Source organism: Ursus arctos, unplaced genomic scaffold (assembly GCF_023065955.2).
Source record: "Ursus arctos isolate Adak ecotype North America unplaced genomic scaffold, UrsArc2.0 scaffold_26, whole genome shotgun sequence".
NCBI classification, from domain to species: domain Eukaryota; kingdom Metazoa; phylum Chordata; class Mammalia; order Carnivora; family Ursidae; genus Ursus; species Ursus arctos.
The window spans coordinates 8,733,916-8,751,225 of record NW_026622941.1 but is presented as its reverse complement, the minus strand read 5'-3'; the positions used below and the strand labels follow the sequence as shown (position 1 = coordinate 8,751,225).

Sequence of the window (17,310 nt, the reverse complement as noted above, 5' to 3'; positions counted from 1 at the left end):
AATACAATAGAGTTGATGACAGGATTATAAAAATAAAAAGGCAGCTCAGTAGAGAGAATGATAAGCTCTTTGGAAACAGGGGGCACCTCGCTGGTTCAGTCAGTAGAGCATGTTACTCTTGATCTCGGGGTGGTGAGTTCAAGCCCCACGCTGGGTGCAGAGCATACTTTATTTATTTATTTAATTTATTTTAAAGGTTTTATTTATTCATTTGACACAGAGAGAGACAGCCAGCGAGAGAGGGAACACAAGCAGGGGGAGTAGGAGAGGAAGAAGCAGGCTCCCAGCAGAGGAGCCTGATGCAGGGCTCGATCCCCGGACCCTGGGATCACGCCCTGAGCCAAAGGCAGATGCTTAACGACTGAGCCACCCAGGCACCCATACAGCATACTTAAAAAAAAATGGGGCACCTGGGTGACTCAGTAAGTTAAGCATCTGTCTCGTGCTCAGGTTGTGATCCCAGGGTCCTGGGATGGCTTCCCGCTTTGGGCTCCCTGCTCAGTGGGGAGCCTCCTCCTCCCTCTCCCTCTGCGACTCCCCCCACTCCCACCGCTGCTGCTGGTGCTCTCCCCCTCTCTCTCAAATAAATAAAATCTTTAAAGAACAAAAAAACAAAAACAAAAAACTCTTCAGAAGCAGGGAAGGTCAAGAAAGGTTTATGGGAAGAGACAGCATCTAACCTGGGTTTTGATGTACCTATGAGCATTTTTTTTACTGAATTGGGAAAGATATGTCAGAAAGGAACACAAAGTACAAAGCACAGAGGCATGAAGAGTTACAGCAAGTCTGGGGTACTAAGAAGTGGGAAGTTGTCCGACGACATATGTTTGCTAGCTTCTAACTCCCACACTGAGTCTATCTTTTAAGTTTGGCTGTTACTAGTGTATTGCCTCATTCCTCTCCACACACTGCTCTCTGCCTTTTCTCTTTCCCCACCTCGTATAATCCTCCTCCCATCCTGCCTTCCTTGTATGGCAATTTTTTTTTTTCGCATTTAGGCCCTGGATTTAATTTAGTTGGATTGGACTGTAGTAATAATGTTTCTGTACATTTGCCCAGAGGCCTTCAGCTAATGGGTGTATTCTTTACAGGCCAATAAACAGATGAATAGAGCCAGCGTGCCGTGCTGTCTTGCATGTCTGCCTCCCTTCTGTTTCCTTGCACTTCACCCATCTTCCATTGACGGGAGACGCTTTTTGAAAACTAAAATTTTCCCGGGTAACTCAAACATTTCCTTGCCTGCATTAAGTGGCTTCTGCACCTGCCCGTCGGTCCCCTGTTGCTGGAGAACCTGTTTTCTACCCACAGGAGATCAGCCTGTGTTGGGTGGGGGCACACACTGCGGCCCCGGGAGTCCTTCCCCACTGTCAGTGAGAACCTCAGAAATTGATAGTCTCAGGGCTCTAGACGTCCGTTGCTCATTTCTGACCATTGGTGCTGTTCATGACGCCAGGTACTTCAGTGATGAACTGATGGCCGAATAGAACAGGGGCTGACCAAATCACCTTGAGGAAAGGAATCTGAGGTTCTCCAAACGTGGGGAGCCAAGTCTAGGCTCTGAAAACAAACGGGGAACAGTGCTAGAATAAAAGGGCCACCACAGCAGCGAGGAAGAAAAAAATTCATCACACTACTTCAAAACAAACTGCATTCCTGAATGCCTGTAAGCCCGGCATGAAGGGAGGGATGATGGCTCCTGCTCTCACCAGTGCCTGCTGGATTTCCTCCCCTTTCCTTCTAAGCTGCTGCGGCCTGCCGTCTCCCTCTGCCTTACTCTGAACATTCTGTTCCATTTTCACGGCCCCAGCTTCAGACTCCCTCCTCCAACCCCAGGAGAGCACCCCCTCCTACTGCCTGGGGAGGCTTTCCTATGCTATGGTCTCGAGCTGGGCCAGCACGTTGAGGTCATTGCTCTCTCTGCCAAATGATTGGCCTGAGTTCAGTTTGTCCATCTGTCTGAGCTTCATGGAAAACATGATTGTTGCTCTAAGCTCTCTATTATACGTCCTTCCCTAGCTCTGCTTTGCATCTGGCTTTTTTTTGGTTTCTTTCCCCACCCCCACCTTCCTGCCTTTTCTTTCCCTGACTCTCACCAGACTAGAATCACATCTGTTTTCCAGTCTCTGCACTCTCACTGCAGAGCAGATGGCCGAAGAGCAAGTTCTCAGCCAGGCAGAGGAGGAAGAGCTGCGTTTGGTACTCAGCTTTGTTCTAGAGACTGACCAGAACCCGTGTATCTCAGAGATGGAACATGTAATGCTCCTTTGCAGGAGCCAAACGTGCTATTTCCTTATTTCTGATTATGTCCATTGCTCTCCCTTCCTCCCAACTAGCTAGCTTCCTTCCTTCCTTCCTCTCCCTCCCTCCCTCCCTCCCTCCCTCCCTCCCTCCCTCCCTCCCTCCCTCCCTCCCTCCCCTTTCTTATTCTTTTTCTTTTTCTAGTCTGTACTCTATTAAACACAATCTGCTTTGTCTACCTGTATTCTCCTTTAATTTAGCTCCCCGGGGAGATACACAATATAGACTCAAGGAGCTAACAGATAATTTGAAGCTTACACACTTTTAAATGCACGTAAAGCCAATGATTCCTCAGATTTGAGTTTCTGTAATTCAAATTTATTCCCTCCAAAGTGGAAGTATTTTTACCCGTCTAGCCACTAGGTTTCGAAGAATAAAAGCAAACACAAAGTGTTTAAAACTCTAGAATCAGAGAAAGTGTTATCTACATATTACACGATGTGGGGAAAGGTACTGTTGGAAAGTAAGGCGAGCAAAGCGAGCTTGGCTACCAATTTTCTTTGGGCTTCTAATGGCATTTTGTCCTGAAGATTCCAGAAACCAAGATTCTGAGCATAAACCGAAACAAAGCCAAAAGACAGAAGAAGGCTGACAGGTCTTCTCACAGAGCCCTTCCGCATTTCAAAAGGATTCAGAGGGTACTGTATTTTACAACTTTTCCTAACTGCCAACCCTCCTCTTGGATGAAACTCATGTGGTATCTCTGTATGTTTGAATATGGAATAAATAGGATTCCTGGGGAAGGGGGGGGGAACCACATTCTTGAATGTGTGGGTCAAGAAAGAGGAAAAAAGAGAGAGAGAGATACAGGGACATAAAGGAATTTGTTGTTGTTGAAGAGATGAATGTGGAAAAAGAAACTAAGACAGGAAGATAGAGGAATGATTCAAACACGGAAGATGGCCAGAGAAGGGGCAGACTGTCCAAAGATGAGATGGAGCTCTCTAGGTAAGAAGGAACCCAAGGTAGAGGGTGCCTGGGGACCGGGGGCTGGGGCCAGGTTGCAGGAGGGAAAAGAAGCTCTGGAAGAAAGGCGTTTGGGAGCGGGAGCCAGGCTTCCTAGGGAACAGCAGTATCACTCACTGGTGTGGTCATAACCTTTGGAATGAGGGTGTGGAGTGGCTGCAAATCCCCAGCCCCCTTCTCATTCCCGCCTCATCACACTCCTCTAGCCTGGCTTTCTCTCTCTCTCTCTCTCTCTCTCTCTCTCCCTCGCTCTCCCTCATCTCATTGTTTCAGAGTAGGCCAAATTTGAAGTCCTTCCCAGGGAGTGGCCCTGTTCATCTTATTCTCCAGCCAAAGTAGAAACAGCGTGAGAAGGAGAGAGACACATTCGGCAGCCAAAGGACTCGGTGGAAAGAGCAGAGGAAAAATACACAGTGAGTTGTTTGATTGTACAAAACCCTAAACAGAGGGTGTGTGTGTGTGTGTGTGTGTGTGTGTGTGTGTGTTGAAACTGAAAGGTTGTAGGGGGGCAATGGGAAATGTCACTGACTTAGAATTGAGTGAATATCGATTTATCCATGGAATTCGAGAGACAAGACACCAAGATAAGCAGATGATATTAAAAAGCCACAGATATCAAAAAGGAAGATTAGACACTGGGGGTGAAAGTGGCCACAGAATAGGGGCAAACATGCACCATTTAGAATATATAGTTTCCTCTGACTTGGCAGAAAAAAGGAATGAGAATGAGAATAACGGTAAGTGATCAAAGAAGAAAATTTGAAGGCGAAATAAATGTTGGGTGAAAGAAAAGAGAGAAAGGGCTGGCATCACACAGGGGACCAGGAAAAGCCCTGGGCAGTCAGAGTCAGAGGCCCTACAGGTAGCCTTACCTGGACTTCAAATGCCGATGTGCTCCGAGCATCACAGCCTCTACTCTCCCAACACCCCCGTTAGATATGCTGCTCTTGGGACCCAAGGTGCTGCTGTTTCTCACCGCACTCATCATCCCCTCTGGTGAGTCCCTACCTTTAATCTTTTCTCCCTACAATGCCAGGTCCTGGGTGCATGTGGAGGGGTACATTAGAGCGCGGCATGGTGAAGGGGGGATGGTGAAACAGAGGTGCTTGCTACTGAGTTCTAGAAGCGCTATTAAAGAAAGGGACAGACTGAAAAGCAAGGGCTGGGATGAGACCAGAGATGACCTCAGACTTAGAAGGAAGTATCCTGAGAGTTATGAATATTAAGATCCACACAAATGCCTTTTAACCCAAAAAGAGGGTCAGACACACATAAATGTCCAAGTAGACAGAGGAAAAAGAAGCTGATAGACAAATGCATTCTCAAACATACGGACACAGCTAATAAGAAACTGGACCAAATACAATTAGTGAAGGGTACACACCCTCACACCTAACCCGCACTAGCTCCCTCACACACATAAATGTGTTCACACGCACGAACATGCACCAAGCTATACACTAAAGAAAAGCCATCACAGATTTCACAGAACGGAGCTGAAAGACTGGCCACGGAAACTGAATCTTGGGACTTCGAAGAAATCCTGCTCTAGTTTCTCATTCTGCCAGATACACACCGTGAGAAAATCATTTTGTGCCTTACTCATAGTGTAGCTAGTACGACGGCTATGGAATTAGGACAGGACACATTAGAAGGCTGTTGGCCCCAACTGCCGAACAGGACCCCACTCCTGCTAGGGAATGAGGGCAAGAGGGCATCCCAAGTCAGGGCTTGGCAAAGCAGGGCTTTATTTTCAGGAACGTATTTTTCTTGAGTGTTTCCACATCAGCACTAATGGTCTAAGTAATTTTGTATTGAACTATATAGAAATACAATACAGGAAAATAAAGTACAACCATTTCCCCATCATTTTCTGGTTCATCTTATAAAAGCTTTATGGGGTGTAGAGCTGGAGTCATTTACCCCTTTCCTCTGTCCTTTGGTACAGACTGGACACCGCTAGGAGTCGGTGGTCAACGAGGAGGTAGGTTAACCTTTGAATCTGGGCTCCTCTGTGTGTGTGTGTGTGTTTTTTTAATATATATTTAAGTAATCTCTACCCCCAATGGGGCTCGAACTCAAGACCCCGTGATTCAAGAGTCCTACGATCTTCCAACTGAGACAGTGAGGCACCCTGTCTGCTGGGGTAATCAAGATAGTGCAGATGAATGGTCAGAGTTAAAGAACTTCTAATGTAACGGAGACACCTGGCCAAAGTGTGGACAATAGGCTCTAACTCACCAGTTTCCATGATCCTATTATCCTGTTCATAAAACCTTTTTTTTTTAAACAACTGAAATACCCTACCCCAAACCTCCTCTACGCCCAACTCTTGTTTCCACTTACCTATATACAGCTCTTATCTCACTCAGAAAATGCCACTAATCCTAACAGCTTTTTCCTACCCATGTAACAACAGAGAAGCTAACATGCAGACAGAATAAAAAGTCATCTCAGTACTACAGCGAAATTCTGGTACTAATGGACAGAACCCAAAAGTTTTGGCTTCCAAGTGGCCACTTCCTTCAGTTCGATGATGGAAACTCCAATCAAACATCTCCACTCTGCCTCCGGACATTCAACATTATTATAATTTATCTCTTACTTTTCCCAACCCTTGAGAGCACAGCAGTATGTAACCCATTAATGGACCATAAAATCGAATTAGCAGATCACAATGGGTAATTTTTAATGAATTAGTACAGATGAAAATAAAAAGGGAGTACATTGCAAGAACACTGCAAGAGTAAAGCATTATCTCATTAAACTTGTTTCAATTTTCTATGTGTGCATTGGGGCACCGTATAATTTCTTCCTGTGCATCCTGGCACAAAAAGATAAAAATATAGAAACAACTTTTTTATCTGCTGTGGGTAAAGAGGTCTGAATCCCAAACTTTCTGAACCTACATCAGAGTTCAGCATTATCCAAATAATTTTTTGCATTTGTTTCTCTGGGGTTAAGGTCTAGTCCTTGTCTACAAGTTTGGGATGCTTTCCTAACAGAAATATGGGACTAAAAATGCCTACTTAAGGGGCGTCTGCCTTTGGCTCAGGTCATGATACCCGGGGTCCTGGAACAGAGCCCTGCATGGGGCTCTCTGCTCAGCAGGGGAGCCTGCTTCTCCCTCTGTCCCCCTGGCTCCCCCTTGTGCACAGGCTCTCTCTCTCTCTCTCTCACGTGCACGCTAATAAATAAAATCCTTTAAAAAAACTGCCTAGTTAAGATTTCTTTTCAGAGAACACAAATTCTAGATAAGCATTTATACGGGGGTGGTAGCTCACGGAAAAGGTGGATAATCTGAGAAATATACCAAAAACAAGTACTCTGTCCAGAAATTCTGAGGTGACAGCAGGGACTCACTGTCAACCCCTCTGCTCTCGCACTGGTTCACTTATATTTCTGTGAGTGGCTGGACTGGAATGCAGCTAGAGAGGAAGGGAACAGGCGGCACTGGGCTACACCCTGGAGAGGTTCCACTTTCCTCTTAACGGTTTTTGGAATGACTCGGGCTAGTGGTTTTTCAGATGTCCTGGGGGACTGGAACAGACTTGGATTTCTCTTACCAAAATGTCTCCTGAAATACGAAAGCTAATGCTGAGTGTTAACTATAAAAAGACTCTTTTGTCAGTTCTGATGACTTTCTACCTGGAATTTTTTTTTAAAAAGAGGATGATGTAAGCAGTTAGGAAGGGAAATTGCTTCAGAATGTATTATTTGAGTTTTGCCTCTGCCACAATGATCAATAGCTCTGACATGCTTTATAAAAATGATATTTTCTCCAGACTAAACATGGCATTTAGTCGATGAAGTTTAGGAAAGAAGTCAAAGCAAACTGAATTTGCTGACCCCTGCTGGGCAAACCAGATTATGACGATAAGTCATCTACAATAAAGGATAATTACAGATGGGATATTTATTAAATATTTGGATGTTCACATTGTGTTATTTTGCTTTTTAAAGTTGAGACAATTTGTTTTAGGTAGTGCTGTTATAGTTTCAGATATGGTTTTCTAAGTGTATCCTAATAGATTCCACCCTAAGACCTGTCTTTACTTTCCAACGATCAACTGCAAGGTATTCTCTACAAACATCCCCTCCCCTCTTCTCACCTCACTTCTCACTGAGCAGCAGAAAATCATCAACATCGCCTTTGGTGAACACCCCTGTCTGTAAGCATACCAGCAAACTGATGTCCAATTATTTCAAACCTGTAATTATCGAAATCAGTGTCTTTGGGTAAGGCAATTTTCACTTAAAATAAGTATTGCAAAGAGGTCATCAATCCATTGTGCTTGTAATAAGCTGTATGATCTTGAGTAAATTGTTTACTTGTCTGGTGCTCAATTTTATCATCTGCAGAAACAGATTTAAATGGTGCCTGGCACATAGTAAACCCAAATTAGCTATTACATTATTATCTGGTAGGACAATGAAAAGTTATTCTTCTATTCTTAAACTTAAAAGTCTAACTGAGAAAGGGGATGCCTGGGGAGGCTTATCTGATGAGCATGTAGATAAAGGAGACAAAGGGAAAAGGATATTCTAGGCTAGGACTGTACGGGTATATTCATGGAAGTGGGAAACCGTGACATTTGTTTGGGTTATGGGGGAAAGGACTCTAGTTGGGAAGCAAACAATGAAAAACGTGGCATACTCGTTATGTGTTGACAACTGTGCTAGACAGGTTTCACTTACTTGGAGTGCAAGAATGGGAGGAGGACAGAGAATGCTCAAAAACTCTTTTCTCGGCCTGGGTGGCTCAATTCGTTAAGCATCTGCCTTCAGCTCAGGTCATGGTCCCAGGGTGCTGGGATCGAGCCCCAGGCAGAGGCTCCCTGCTCAGCAAGGAGTCCGCTTCTCCCTCTCCCTCTGCCCCTCCCCCTGCTCATGTTTTCTCTCTCTCAAATGAATAAATTAAATCTCTATAAAAAATTTTTTAATTAAAAAAATTAATATTTCCAAGGGGCGCCTGGGTGGCACAGCGGTTAAGCGTCTGCCTTCGGCTCAGGGCGTGATCCCGGCGTTATGGGATCGAGCCCCACGTCAGGCTCTTCCTCTATGAGCCTGCTTCTTCCTCTCCCACTCCCCCTGCTTGTGTTCCCTCTCTTTAAAATCTTTAAAAAAAAATTAATATTTCCTTTTTTGTTTATTCAGATGATGTGACTCCAGTGACTTCAGAAACATTCACGGAAGATCCTAGTAAGCTACCTTTTTTCTTTGTTTTCATACTGGAAATAGAAGGATTGAGGGTGATGTCTGTACAAAGATAAATGAGGAGTAGAAAAGAGGTTAGTGGACACTCTGAGCTCATGCAGACCCTAGTGTCCGTCTCAGATACCACCGATGCTGTGAACATGTCCCATCTTTTCTATTTCCTTCTGTGACAGTCCCCTACATGAGCCCAAGAGGCCATGTCCTTTCACTTCAACCTTTCTTGCCTCCTTTTAGATCATCCCTTTATCCGGCTTCCCTTTCCCACTTTTCCCTGCCCGTGTTTTTTTATTCCCTGTGCTGTATCTTTGCAGATCTGGTGAATGAGCCCTCTACAGATGAAACAGGTAAGCTTTATTACTGCTTTTTAAATGGCATGATTCTTGTTAATATCCACGATATTTATTCCAGCTTTTGAATTAATCCCGTATTTTTATTTAAGAAAGGGATAGAGGGATTGGGGGTGTTTTGTTCAGTGACAGTGGGATAAAAGGAAAGAGAGTCCCCAGTTCTCTAAGAAGACGAGACAAAGTGGATGAATAGCTGAAACAGGGCATGTATAATACAGTATAATGTCAGTAGGCCAAATACTCTTTAAAAAAATTCACAATTATTCAATTAGCTCTATTCCCTTGGATATAATACATAAACCCAGCCATAGCCTTGACTTTGCCCTGATATCTCCATTCTCTCTCTTTCTCAATTTTTTTTTTTTTGTTGTTGTTTTTTAGGGGGGATGGGAGGGACAGAGAGCGAATCTGAAGCAGGCTTCAGGCCCAGTGCAGAGCCTGCCCGGGGTTTGATCTCAAGACCCCAAGATCATGACCTGAGCCGAAACCAAGAGTCAGATGCTTAACTGCTTAACGGACTGAGCTGCCCAGGCGCCCCTCCATTCTTCCTTTTTCTCCTCTGCCGTCCCCCCTTGCCAGTTCAAAGCCCTCCTCACACCTGCTGTTTTGTGCCTTTTCAGTTCTGGCCGATATCGAGCCTTCCACAGATGACCTGGGTGAGTTCAGATCTGGGATCCCAGGGCCACTGGGGCCATTCTGGGCTTTCCCCAGAGCCCATTATGGAAGGCAGTACAGCTGGCGAAGGACTCAAAATAGACAGGACTACAGTTTATGTACCACATTCTTCCAACAGTTCAATTTAAATTCATGGTATTTTTGATCCCTTAAAAGCAGGGACTGTGCTGGATGTTTGATGTACAAAATACCAATTGTGAAACTTTCCCGCAAAGTTTCCAAGCATGGGTGGGTAAAGGCAAGACAAATACATAAACAGATCAATGTCTGGGAAGCTAGGAAACTTCCTAGAAGTAATGGTTGAACCGATTCTTGAAAGAAGAATTGGAGCCAGCCAGGCAGTCAAAGAGGGAACAGTATGTTCGATGACGTGAACACAAAAGAGAGCTAGGCACACTGAGGACACGGAGGTGTTTTTTTAAATGATTTGGGCAAAATCTACAAGAAACAAGTGGTAGATTATTTTAAAGAAATAGTTACTGAAAACCTACTACTTAGTGCCAGGAATATAAAGGTGAACAAAACCGATTTCCTTTTACTCAATATTTTTTGTCTAATACACAAGATAAACAAAGAGATAATTTTATTCAGTTTCACAAGATGCCATAATCAGGATAAGCAAAAGCTATGGAAGACTAAAGAGTCCTTGAGTATCTTCAGTGCTGGAGGTTAGGAAAGGCTTCTATACAGGGCACAGTGACTAAGTTGCTTCTCAAAGGACAAGCAGAAGTGAATCAAGTAAATAGGGAGAAGAGCTTTTGGGTAAAGAAAACACTATGCGTGAAGGCTTAGAATGGAAATAAAAACCCATCAGAATAGTTTAGACAAAGAAAGGTCCCCATCAGATTTGTGAATTGGAAATCCAGCCAGGATGCTATTGCATTAGTCCCAATAAAAGATGGTGGCCTGAACTCACTGAGGTGAAGGTAGGGAGAATTAAGTGTGAGCCATGAGAGGGGACTCTTGAGGTGATGTCCAGTGTCCTGTTGGGTACATGGTGGAACCATTCATTCACTGAAGAACAATTTGAATTGGTGAAGGGAAAGGTAGGACAGTATAAGATATGTCAGATTTGAAGGATCTTTGAAAAATCTACAAACTCTTCCATAAAATGGCAGGTGGCTTTATAGGTCTAGAGCTTAGAAGAGATCTGGGCTGGAAGTAGAAGTTTGAGAATGCTCAGCATGTAAGCCTACAATTGAAACCAGGGGATAGATGAGATCACCTAGCGTATTTCCCATAGCATTCTATCTATCAGCAACTCTTCCTTTTTATTTATTTATTTATTTATTTATTTTTTAAGATTTATTTGAGAGAGAGAGAATGAGATCACGAGCAGGGGGGAAAGGTAGAGAGAAAAGCAGACTCCTCTCTGAGCAGGGAGCCCAATGCAGGGCTCGATCCCAGGACCCCAGGATCATGACCTGAGCCAAAGGCAGACGCTTAACCTACTAAGCCACCAGGTTCCCCAATCAGCAACTCTTCCAATGGCATTTTGACACATAACTCCCACGGGTAGTGTCTTCCCAAGACTCATCTTACTCCTTGACTTACTATTCATTGTACAAGTAAGGCCCATACTTAACTTGACCTTGGGTTAGGTTTGGCTATGGCTGTGACCTTTGCTATTTGCTGAATAACTTTTATCTAAGAGCCCATGGTGATGTATTTGATTTACAGAGAAGAAATTTTCTTTTATGAGTAAGAGCTTCTGCGGGATAACAGTCTTTTCTCTCCTTAGCTGTAGGATGAAGCTTTTCTGGGCATATGGCTCCTTGCCTCGTGTCCCTACTAAATTTGCCTCTTATCAACAAAACAAAGATACGCACAATGAAAATCAATTTTTCAATTCTAGAAGAGGAGAAAGGCAAAATCATATTTGCCATCCTAACTTCTAAACCTCTCCAATTCTGTGGAACACAACTAACTGCCCATTGTGGGTTTTCTGTTAGAAGTTGCTAAAAGCATCATCAACTCATTTGTTTTATTTGTAAGTGAGGCAACATGACAGTTGCAGAAGTAGCGACTACTAGAACTGGTAATAACTGAGTACAATTTCTGCCTTCCAGCTTCTCCTACTGATAAAAACACCACAACAGGTATGAATGCCATTTGCATGTCTTGTTCTTCAGCTTTCTTCTTGGGGACTCATAGCTCCCTGTTCTTTGGAGGAGACTTGGTATACCTTCTAGTTTGCTTCCAGTTCTTTCTCAAACAATATTTTTAGTGCCATTCATTCTTACACTCCTTTTTTTTTTTTTTTTTTTTTTTTGAGCTCCTATCCTCAAGCTCATGGGGAAAAGATGCGTGGTCCTGAAACGGTCCTCTTCCTAAACTACCTTTGGACTTTCTGTGGGGGTTAGTGAGTTGGGAAGTGATGCAAGGACTCAGTATTACTCTAGTTGTCATGGCCAAAGTTGCTCTATTGTACTGATGATTCTGATGTGCATCTAGGATTGGAAACTACTAAACCAGAAACTGTGACCCACCTAGAATTCTAATTCTTTAGAATGGGGTTAAAAGCATCTCAATTTTATATTTTATATGGCCACCTGGATAACCCTAGAAAGACTTTCCTAGAAGAACCCTCAGAGATTATTTTATCTACTTCTGCTTCCAGGTAGGAAAGCACCTAACTTTTATTTCAGCCAATTTCCTACTGTTCTCTTTTGGTGAGCAGGGAGGGCATTCCCCAACTTGCAATGATTCTGTGTAGAGACTACTTTGTATTTTTTCCCCATTCTATCTACCTTCTTCATCTCTCTTTTTTTTTTTTTTAAGATTTTATTTATTTATTTGACAGAGATAGAGACAGCCAGCGAGAGAGGGAACACAAGCAGGGGGAGTGGGAGAGAAAGAAGCAGGCTCATAGCGGAGGAGCCTGATGTGGGGCTCGATCCCATAACGCCGGGATCACGCCCTGAGCCGAAGGCAGACGCCCAACCGCTGTGCCACCCAGGTGCCCCTACCTTCTTCATCTCTTGAATCCTTTGTTTATCCCTGTTTTCTGTGTTGGACTTCTTCAGATTGCCGGGATGAAAAATTTGCTTGCACGAGACTCTACTCTGTGCATCGGCCAGTCAAGCAATGCATTCATCAGTTATGTTTCACAAGGTAAGGGATCCCAGAATATGCAGAAAACATCATCCACGGTAGTGTTTCCACATCAGTAACTGTTTCATGAGCACCCACGATGGGACTTCGGTTTTTGGTGGCACCGAAGTTCTTAACATGATCCTCCTAGCTCTTCCTGCTGGTGCCAGATAGAACCTGGAGTCAGAACCAAGGTATATGGAGAACACACTGACCAGTAAGACTCGATGCTAGAAGGCAAGTGGGATGAAGGCTGGGGAAAGGATAGTCATGAGAGACATACTGGTACAGTGAGTCTATTACCTCATAGAAAAAGGCTGAAGCGAAAGATCCAACTCTAAAGGTAGAAAATAGCAGGGAGGAATATTAAACTTGACTCTAGGTAGAGTGCACGAGGTATCACTAAGGAGAATAATTAATACCACTCCATCCCTCGCACTCCTCTGGGAGGGATTGAAGCAGTCCACAATAATCAAGGAAATTCAGAGAAAAGGAACACAGACAGGGAGAGTGGGGGATACAGGAGTTGAGCAGGCACCTTTGGCCTAAGCTAGTTCTCCCTCCCAGTGCTTTTTTCCATCTCCTTCCTTAACCATGTTCCTGGGACTACGGCAGTTTACGACGTATGTACATCATCAACAATGAGATCTGCTCTCGTCTTGTCTGTAAAGAACACGAAGTTATGAAAGGTAAGATGTCGTCTGGGTTTTAGTGGGGAGGGGCAGTTATGAGAGAGGTGAGTAGAAACACCGTCCTAATGGATCCAGGATCTGGCTTCTGAGGAGGGCTTTAGGCCACCTCCTTAACCCCATCAATCCCTGCTCCACCAAGTTACGCTAAATACGCAATCTAAGTGAAGAAGTATGCTTCAATGTAAGAAAAGTACGCTTGGGGCTCTTTCCAGCTAGGTTGTAACCCCCAACCTCTGCTATACACAGAGCTTTCTGAAGCTCTAGCTGCTTTGAAATTCACCGGGGTTCTAGGTGAAAGGGGCAAGTCAGGGGTACCTGGCTGGCTCAGTCTGGGGAGCATGAAACTCTTGATCTTGGGGTCAGGAGTTTGAGCCACTCGTTGGGTATTGAGATTACTAGGGAAAAAAATGAAAACTTTTTAAAAAAGGCCAAGGCAGCCATTACAAATAACAGACTAATAGTCGGCAGCCATGTTCATAAAGAAACACTCTGTAAAAAAAAAAAAAAAGAAGGAAAAGAAAAGAAAAGAAAAGAAAAGGAAAAAACTCCACTAATTTGGAGACACTGATGTTTGTAGAGGGCCTCTAAGTAAATAAAAAACCAGCCCGGACATTAAGAAGCTGGCAACATTTTAACCAGTCTACCAATTCCAGGAACCATTTACATTACTTATTGTGAAAATTTAGAAGTAAATGAGGGTAGAAAAACTTTATAAAGACGATTACAAGGGTCCAAAGTGTGTGGTTATAAACCGTGCATTGTGGGAACAAAGATACTTGTCACCTTCCCTATGGCCAGCCCCAAACGATAAGTGTGGTTGGTGAAGGCACCACAGACAAAGCCCCTTCTGACTCAGCAGCCCATCTTGCACTGAGCTCCTGAGTAAGAGCTGTAGTTAACTTCGCAGAAGGAAACTTGCTACTTGCCCCCATAGGCCTTGTGCAAGCCACCTGCAAGGGAAGCACCTTGAGACTGAGGATGAGTGTTTGGGACTCTAGGCACTTTCAGATGTCTCAGGGGACTTACTAAAATGAGCTATTTGCACACAGTAAACACTTAAATATATAGTGAATAATTGAAACTCATTTTTTTTTGCTATTAATAAATCCATGATTATAAGAATTGGGAGCTAGGTATACAGAGGAAGCTAAAATTTACTGGCCACCTGTGCTGGGTACTTTGCATACATTATTTCATTTTAATACTCACAGCTATACTATTGAGGCAGGTATTTCATGCTTATTATACTGGAAGGGATAGCGAGGTTCAGCAAAGTTAGGAAACTTTCTAGTAAGTAATAAATAACCAGTAAGTTGCCCATCTGGGGTTCTAGCCCAGATCTACTTCTCTTCAAACTTTCACTACGCACCCTACAGTCTTCTCTTTCTCTTAAAACAGGAGCTCTTGTTATCTTTTTGTACTGCCCCCCCATCATGCTCTGCTTCTCTTCTAGACGAACTTTGCCGTCAGATGGCCGGTTTACCCCCAAGGCGACTCCGTCGCTCCAACTACTTCCGACTTCCTCCCTGTGAAAATGTGAATTTGCAGAGACCCAGTGGTCTGTGATCATCAAGGAAGAGGAAAGAAGAATGTGTGGGTGGGAGGAAGAGAATGCTCTAGCAAGAGGGAACTCCTTCTTGTCCAACTCTCGTCCGCTAACCCATAGACATTAGTATTTCTTAAACCAATCCCTTTGCAGTGTCTAGCTTTTGCCTCCACTCCCTGATTTTTCACCACGACTGGTAACATAAAGTCTATATTATTGCATGGGTTTGCTGCTTCTCAGTATCACAGACGTAGATTAATGATAACCATGTGGCTTGTATGCAAACATTCTACATACAATTTCAAAGGAAAATCACCTTTAGGCTAATATTTACTAACAAATCTGTCTGAAATAGATCTTAGGATGGAAGAAGCTGTTGCTGTCCATTTTGGCTAGCCATAGAACTCCATTTATTTGATTTTCAAGAGTCTCCTAGATTAACGCCTCATTCATTTACATACTCCTCTTTACTCTTATTTTAACTATTTTGCTGGATTTGCCTGCTCAAGTCTTCTTTAAGAGTCACGGTAACTTTTTGTAGTCCTAGAGAATTCTCCAGCACCAAGAGTTACACAATCCTACTGGCAACATATAAAGACCCAAGATGAGGTCTGCTAAGTTCAGAGGTCAAGGATAAAGCGAGAGGAGTAGGCTACATATGGAATTGGGACTCGTGGTTCCTTATTCACTTTTTCATGCAGTTGTCTAATTGGCAAGTAGGGGTACAAAGTCCTGTTTACTTATTTTTGGTCATATAGGGGTTAGCCCACTCTCGCAAATTAGACAATGTAATGGGAAACCGTACCATTGGTCTGAGTTTCCTTGACTTGTCAGTGCTTCTTTTCATCCTCATCACTAAACAAAATTTGTAGAGATTACTATGCAAATAGACTCTGGAAGAACCTGATTTGGTCAGGTCAGAAGGGCATTGAGACCTAAATTTTAACAGGCAGATCAAGTTTACCTAATGGTTTATAAGAAAGAGTAAAAGACACACAATATTCAGACAACCTACATTCTTATCCTGGTTCTTCTAGCAGTAACCAGGTAAACCAGTAAACCAGGTTAAATTTCCCATCTTTAACACAACGTAAATTTATGCTGGTTCTAAGGTATCTTTTCATTTGTGATTCTCAAGATTTAAATGCATTATTTGAATTTCTTGAAGCCTAGATGCAGTCTAATTCATAACCAGCATGTCTGCTTCATAAGGGGAGAAATATATTAAGACAGCAGTCCACAACATCATAGAAAAAAATCCCATTGTAAGTTACCAATTACATACTATAGATCCTTCTATCTGAATAACTTAGTAACTTTCCAAAGAAGCCCACAAAATTCAACTAAAAAGTAGGAGACTTTGAGGCAAGTTACACCCTCAGAATTCCTCTGTTTGGCAGGGTTGGATTCATTTCCGATTGAAGAAAACTATGTAAATGAGCATGAGACCCTTGCTGTTAAGAAACAATTTAGTTTAATGGAATTTGCACAACTCATTAAAGAGAAATGCTAGGAAAAGACCCAAAGCATGTGATCTCTGCTCTACAGCCTCTAAAAGTATATATCCTCATATATAGAGGTATTAAGTGCATATTATACCCACTGTAGAGAAATCTTATCGGTACAGAATTTCTACGAATCATTTAAGAATCTCACCATGAACAGGACCCTCCTACTGTATACTGCATTCCCACCACAAAGCACCTCAATCCCAGTTTTGTGCATATTGCAAATTAAACATTTTAAAATAAATTTTTCTCAATTCCTTTTCAGAAGAATGGTCTTTGATCTATTTCTTTTTCTCATATATTTAGAATGACGTGAATTTGTGCTTTTTACATTTTTAAAGATTTTATTTATTCATTTATTTGAGAGGGAGAGAGCACGCGTGTGAGTGGGGGTGGGGACGGGGCAGAAGCAGAGAGAGAGAGGGACAGGCAGATTCTGTGCCAAGCACAGAACCGGATCCCAGGACACCAAGATCAGGGCCTGAATGAAATCAAGAGTCCGTCACTCAACCGATGAGCCACCCAGGGGCCTCTACGTTGTTGTGTTTTTGGGGTTTTTTTAAAGATTTATTTCTTTTAGAGAAAGCATGTGCAGTGGGGAGGAGCAGAGGGAGAGAGAATCTCAAGCTGACTTTGCACTGAGTGCGGAGCCCCACTCGGGTCTCCATCTTACAACCCAGAGATCATGACCAGAGCCAAAAACAAGAGTCTGAGGCTTAACTGCACCACCCAGGTGCCCCCCCCACCCCAATTTATGCTTTTATCCCGCTTTGTAAAAGGAGCACTGGTGTTGCTCTCGTCCGCTATTCTCCATTGTACCCTTTCTCACTCCACAATTTTGCCATCAGTACTCCAACACAGCCAATTTACTCTCCTCCAGGAAATTCCTCAATTCATGAGAAATTTCTTTGTCTTTTCTACCCCCTTCGGACCCAACGGTCTTGCTAGGTAAAGCTTCATGCTTTACT

The 17,310-nt window shown here is 43.3% G+C and overlaps 1 protein-coding gene across 3 annotated transcripts; it reads left to right on the top strand.

Moving 5' to 3' along the window:
• The first annotated feature begins 2,885 nt into the window (after positions 1-2,885).
• On the top strand, positions 2,886-16,609 carry MFAP5 (microfibril associated protein 5). Of its 3 annotated transcripts, XM_048216548.2 has the most exons (12): positions 2,886-2,936; positions 3,138-3,246; positions 3,538-3,677; positions 4,201-4,260; positions 5,213-5,248; positions 8,422-8,466; positions 8,793-8,825; positions 9,449-9,484; positions 11,573-11,602; positions 12,530-12,617; positions 13,212-13,285; positions 14,742-16,609. In XM_048216548.2, the coding sequence occupies exons 4-12, from the start codon at positions 4,203-4,205 to the stop codon at positions 14,852-14,854; spliced, it is 513 nt and encodes a 170-aa protein (XP_048072505.1). In that variant the 5' UTR covers positions 2,886-2,936; positions 3,138-3,246; positions 3,538-3,677; positions 4,201-4,202; the 3' UTR covers positions 14,855-16,609. The 3 variants fall into 3 exon arrangements, with proteins under 3 accessions (XP_048072505.1, XP_026358296.1, XP_026358297.1); XM_026502511.4 differs by lacking the exons at positions 2,886-2,936; positions 3,138-3,246 and having other exon boundaries at positions 3,397-3,677; XM_026502512.4 differs by lacking the exons at positions 2,886-2,936; positions 3,138-3,246; positions 9,449-9,484 and having other exon boundaries at positions 3,465-3,677.
• Positions 16,610-17,310: the final 701 nt, after the last annotated feature.